The sequence below is a fragment of the Rhinoderma darwinii genome, chromosome 10, assembly GCF_050947455.1.
Source record: "Rhinoderma darwinii isolate aRhiDar2 chromosome 10, aRhiDar2.hap1, whole genome shotgun sequence".
NCBI classification, from domain to species: domain Eukaryota; kingdom Metazoa; phylum Chordata; class Amphibia; order Anura; family Rhinodermatidae; genus Rhinoderma; species Rhinoderma darwinii.
In genome coordinates, this window is record NC_134696.1 from 72,790,435 (window position 1) to 72,796,179 (window position 5,745).

General features: G+C 43.2%; 1 protein-coding gene across 1 annotated transcript; it reads right to left on the bottom strand.

The window, feature by feature from the left end:
* Positions 1-2,254: 2,254 nt before the first annotated feature.
* Positions 2,255-5,041, bottom strand: LOC142661492 (sperm acrosome membrane-associated protein 6-like). Its single transcript, XM_075838899.1, has 8 exons — positions 4,797-5,041; positions 4,484-4,558; positions 4,312-4,389; positions 4,147-4,183; positions 3,965-4,032; positions 3,771-3,874; positions 3,484-3,643; positions 2,255-3,261 (listed from the first exon to the last, which is right to left on the bottom strand). The coding sequence occupies exons 1-8, from the start codon at positions 5,005-5,007 to the stop codon at positions 3,023-3,025; spliced, it is 972 nt and encodes a 323-aa protein (XP_075695014.1). The 5' UTR covers positions 5,008-5,041; the 3' UTR covers positions 2,255-3,022.
* Between the last annotated feature and the right edge of the window lie 704 nt (positions 5,042-5,745).

Here is a 5,745-nt window from a genome sequence, read left to right on the forward strand (position 1 = left end):
TTTGGGTATGAATCCATCGCTGCAGATCACGTCCCCCCATACATGCTGATTGTCTTCCCTGGGGCAGATGGAATCTTGCAGCAAGACAATACGACATGTCACACGGCTAGAATTGTCCGACAGTGGTTAGAAGAGCACGACCAAGACTTCCTAGCAGTAGCGTAGTTAGCGGGAGGGCAGGGGGGGTGGTGGCCTCGGGCCCACTGAGATGGTGAGGCCCTCTACTCCCGCCGCTCCCATCACTCCCCTGCTCTCATTATGACCACGTGCTAGGCGAGAGCCTGCTGCTGCCGCTGCCCACCGGGAGCAGAGTAAGCACCCCTCCCCGATGGATCCAGTTATGATAGGGTTTATATACGAAAATAATGGCTGATATATACAGGGACAATGGGGGTTAATACAGGGATGATGGCTGGACTACCCATCATCCCTGTATATAACTCCCATCATCCCAGTATATACCAACCATCATCGCTGTATATACCAGACAACATCCCTGTATGTAACCCCCATCATCCCTGTATATAACCCCCATCACCCATGTATATAATCCCCATCATCCCCATATATAACCCCCATAATCCCTGCATATACCACCCACCATTCCTACATATATATATATATATATATATATATATATATATATACATATATTTATATATATATATATATATATATAAAATCCAGGCTGGTATACTCAAGGATGATGGGGGTTATATACAGTGATGATGGCTGGTATATACAGGAATGATGGCTGGTATATACTGGGATGGTGGGGGTTATATACGGGGATGATGGGGGTTATATACGTGGATGATGAGTGTTATATACAGTGATGATGGATGAACCAGGCATCATCCATGTATATAACCCCCATCATCCCTGTATACAAACACCATCATCCCTATATATACCAGTCATCATCCCTGTATATAACCTCCATCATCCGTGTATACACCAGCCATCATCCCTGTATATAAACTCCATCATCCCTGTATATAACCTCCATCATCCCTGTATATACCAGTAATCATCCCTGTATATATGGATGATGGCGGGGTTATATACAGGGATGATGGAGGTTATATACAGGGATGATGGCTGGTATATACAGTAACAGGAATGAAGGTTGGTATACACAGGGATGATGGGGTTATATACTCTTTCATTCACTTTCAGAGAGGTCTGCAACAAGTTCTAATGCAAACTCCTCTGTCAGTTTTATATATATATATATATATATATATATATATATATATATATATATATATATATGTGTATTCGTTTTTATTAAAACTTATTTGAACTTTTTGAGATACAGCTGCTTTGTATCCTGTATACAAAGCAGCTGTATCTAGCGTTTAGACCTGAATACGTCAAGGCCGGCGGGACTAACTGGTTCAGTGACAGCGGGTCCTGCGTGTCTCTGACACCTAGGTTATCGATAACATCTAAGTTATGAATTTAGGCTTCGTTCACATCTGCATCGGGGTTCCGTTCATCGGTTCCATCAGATATTTCCGTCAGGGGAACCCATGAACGGAAACCATAGCTTTGCATTACCATTGATTTCAATCGGCTACGCTATTGATTCCGCCAAAAAAATGGAAACCTTACGGAATACAGACAAACAGAGACCATTAGCAACGGAAGCATTTACTATTGAAATCAATGGTAATGCAAACGGAAAGCTATGGTTTCCATCTGGTTTCTGTTCAGGTTCCGTTCATGGGTTCCCCTGATGGAAATATCTGATGGAACACGTGATTGGATTCCCGATGCAAATGTGAACGAAGCCTTAGATGTGATAGGTAACAGCTCGATCCTGCTTGTTACATGCGTTGGGGGGCCAACTGGGTTGAGGCCCACTCAGATGTGTTTTGCCCCCCCTGTGCTAAACACCTAGCTATGCCCATGCTTCCGAGTATTCCCTAGCCCCCTAATTCACCAGACTTGAACCCAATTGAACATCTGTGGGATCTCGATCGTCTTGTTCGCTCTATGGATTCTCCCCCACAGACCCTCCAGCAAATGTGGGATGCTCTGCAGTCAGCGAGGCTCCAGATACCGGAGACCACCGACCAGCACCTTATTGAGTCACTCCCAGCCCGTCTACTGCTGTCCATACTGCACACGGCGGTTACTCCGGATATTACCCGGTGGTCATAATTATGGGACTTGGCTGTGTACATAAAGTTGGGGAACCTCTTTAAGTTGCTATTTAATAAAACACAATTTAAGTTTTTTCGTTTTTATTTTATAGATATTCGGATAAGAATAGGGTTAGGTAATAACCCTGCAGAGATATAATGCTGCAGGTAAGGGGTGATATGGTGGTGTCCTCCTCTTTTTTCTGAACATCTTTTCCAGGTTTCTTTAGGGTGCGCCGCCTATGACCGGTGATAAAGGTCATATCCAGGCCTGAGGGTTCCCACTGTGACTCTGCAGCGTTGGTTCTACTGCAGGTTAGATGTAAATGGGTTTTTTCTCCTCTTGTTCCTGAATATTATTTCCGGGTCACTTCAGGGCGCTCCACAATGACCAGTGATAAGGGTCTTGTCCAGACTTGAGGGGTTCCCACTTTGCCTCTTACTTTTTTTAATTTGGTTTTTGAGCCGTAGGGTTTGGGTAATAAGCCTGCACAGATATTATGATGCAGGTTTCAGTACTTGGGTGTTGTTCTTCTCCTCACTTTCCTGAACATTTCCATGTCCCTTCAGAGTGCGCAGCTTTGACCGGTGATAAAGATCTTGTCCAGGTTTGAGGGGTTCCCACTGTGCCCCTGCAGCGATGGTTTTGCTGCAGGTTAGATTTGATTAGGTGGTGACCTCCTTATCTTCATCCTGAACATTATTCACGGTCTCTTTTGGGTGCGCTGCTTTGATGATAGGGTTCGTATCCAGGCTTGAGGAATACCCATGATGTTTCTTGAGAGTCTATTGTTGTGACTCCAGATGTTTTTGACTCCATATGATAATGCCCTGACGGGACGATGGTTCTTGATGTTTTTGTATTTATTTTTTTAGTCCACACTGAGGGCATAATGCCACAGGGCTCCAACCAATAACGTTACTATCAGGCAGCAGACTCCGGCATAGATGGCATAGAGGATGTAGCTCTGGAAGAATGTTTGGATTTTCTCCAGGGTGGAGGGTACATGTTCAATCATTTCCTCCTCCTCCTCTGGTATTTTTGTTGATTCCAGAGCATGACGGAAGTATCGCTCTACTTCGGAGGCTTCCCTTGTATCAGTCGGTGTCACTGAAATACAGAAGATAAATAGAAGTAAATAATGAGAATGTCGTCTTCTGTATAAGCAGATCTGGATCATAGACAGACATAGATTATCAGAAAGAATTCTTTACTGTAAGAGCAGTGCAGAGGCAGGAGGAGTCGCTGATCTAGTGTATACATTTATGTGACAGATCAGAATATTCTAGAAAAGAAAATATTTGAGAGACTTTAATCTTTCAGAAGTCTTACCATCCAGATAGTAGAATTGGCGGAGTATGATGTCATCATCATCATCCGTGACCTCGCAGGCATAAGTCCCCTTGTAGCTGGCTCGTGTAGGCTCAATCATCACAAATAGGTCTTCCCCACTATAGATGTCTTTGAAGTAACCTAAATCAGTCGCCTTCATCTATAAATGAAAACGTTGATGACATCAGAGAAGACATTCCTCATATGTGGAGTAGGAACGAGGGGGGGATTACAGGTTTGTCTTTGTACTGTAATATAATGGTTATAAATGTAACCTGAATACTTACGTTTTTGGCGTACTTCCAGACGACTGTCGCATAGTCCGGAAGGGGAAAGGACGCACCGCAGTGGATGATGGTCTTTTCCAGCTCTATCACATGCATTTCCTCAACTGAAAAGACAGAGAAGGGAAACAATGGTCTAACACAACTATAAACTCACAGCTTTACATGAGATTTATAAATTGATGATAGGAACTTACGGGGACAGGTCACGGGGAGCTGGCAATCCTCCTCAGCACATCGGCTGCATTTAAAGACTCGCCGCTTTCTGAAGGCCTGGGGAAAAAACACAGAGAGAGGGGGGGTCACAAGTCTGAGGTAAATGAAGACCCCCCATGTACATAACGGAGGTCACACGTATCATCCTGTCTAATGACATTACTCACCACATGGAGGTTTGCATTCTGCCGCTGTATGACCTAATGGAAGGAATAGATACGGTTAAGGCTGAATTATGTTGTGTGGGGGAGGGGGGAACAGACAAGAGATGATGGAGAATATATAGAACATATGTACTGTCTGTATCTCAGGATCTTTAGTTACTTACTTGCGGCACGGTCTTTTACGCCTTTAACAAATTCAGCGATTTTATTTTCAAATTGTTCCACCCAAGATGGCGGAAAGTCTAGAAGGAATTAGAGATAAATAGAAGGAGATAAACATTGAATTTTGATGTTTTAAAAGAAGTTCAAGAAAAATTTGAGATTTAATGAACTTACATAATTCGCTGATTATATTTACTTCTTTTTCGAAGCCCTTCAGATACAATCTGATCCTTTGTATCTGGGAAAAGGCTGTAAAGAGAAGAAGACACATGAGATTTATGCCGGGTCCTGCAGACATTGTATAAAGTGGTCTATGATGGAGATGGGGTTCCTGAGTGAATATTATGTACAGGAGATTTCCTGCTCTGACTGTTGTAAATGCTACAAGTGACGCTTCAGTCTAGCAGGACAATAGCTCAATACTGAGATGACATGTTCTATGTATAAGATGAAGGAGTGATGAGAAATAGCAGCAGATAATAGTTACCTATCACGGTGTCAGTCAAGGGCTCGAAACCCCTGTGAAGCCTCTGGAGACAGTCTACGGCCTCCATCTTCTTCAGCGAGACAGGATATTGGCAGATACTGGCTCTGTCTGCTGGAGTAGTGAAGCAGTTGAGGCAAGATGTCACCACCTCCGCTCCACATAGAAGAATTACTATCTGCAGCCGCAGATAGTACAAAGTAATGAATCGCATGACGTTTCGTCACAAAATCACTTCAGCTTGCGAACCTGAGAAAACAGAGAAATGTGATGATGAGATTTTTGCTGCAGGGGAATAGTATCCATTGTCCGTGGCCTGTTCCTTCTATCTATTCACTATATACAGGTTGTGGCCGATAGGGTGACATGATATAAAGACATCATATCATTGCCCTGGGGTCCCTAAACTGACAGAATACAGACTGCTGTATATGCCGCCTGATATTCCGCATGGTTCTGCAGGTTATTATAGGATCCCTCCTGGTTATAAAGGAAATGTTACCAATAATAACTTTATATTAGAGAATTGCCGATAATGTAATTCTATAATATATTCTTTTCTAGTGACTTCGAGGTATCCAGTACTCAAGTGTCACATCCAGCTGACGAGTGACCGATCTGTGCCCAGCGCCATATTCTATACTCCGGTGACATCACAATAGCATTTTACTGGGTTTATAGTAAGACTTCACATTCGATAAACCTATACTAGAATATTCTGGAACCACATAAACATCAGTATAATAATATATACTTATCATTGGCATAGCCATAGGGGTACAGAGGTGTTATTTATATTTGGGCTCTAGTGCCAAAGTGGGGCATATAAGGTGACAGCAGTGCTATACATGACAGCAGATGGAGGTGAGGACTTTGGTGAAGATGCTTTGCAGTGAGGCAGGGACTCCTAGCGTCGTACATAACTTCCGGCCGAAATACGTTCTGTCCTTTA

Bases quoted from the DNA above. Each gene is read 5' to 3' on its own strand.
- LOC142661492 (XM_075838899.1), bottom strand. From the start codon at position 5,007: ATGCGATTCATTACTTTGTACTATCTGCGGCTGCAGATAGTAATTCTT. The intron at 4,033-4,146 runs GTAATGTCATTA...CCAGGCCTTCAG, and splicing joins TGCAAACCTCCATGTGGTGA to AAAGCGGCGAGTCTTTAAAT. The intron at 3,262-3,483 runs GTAAGACTTCTG...TCTGTATTTCAG, and splicing joins CCAATTCTACTATCTGGATG to TGACACCGACTGATACAAGG.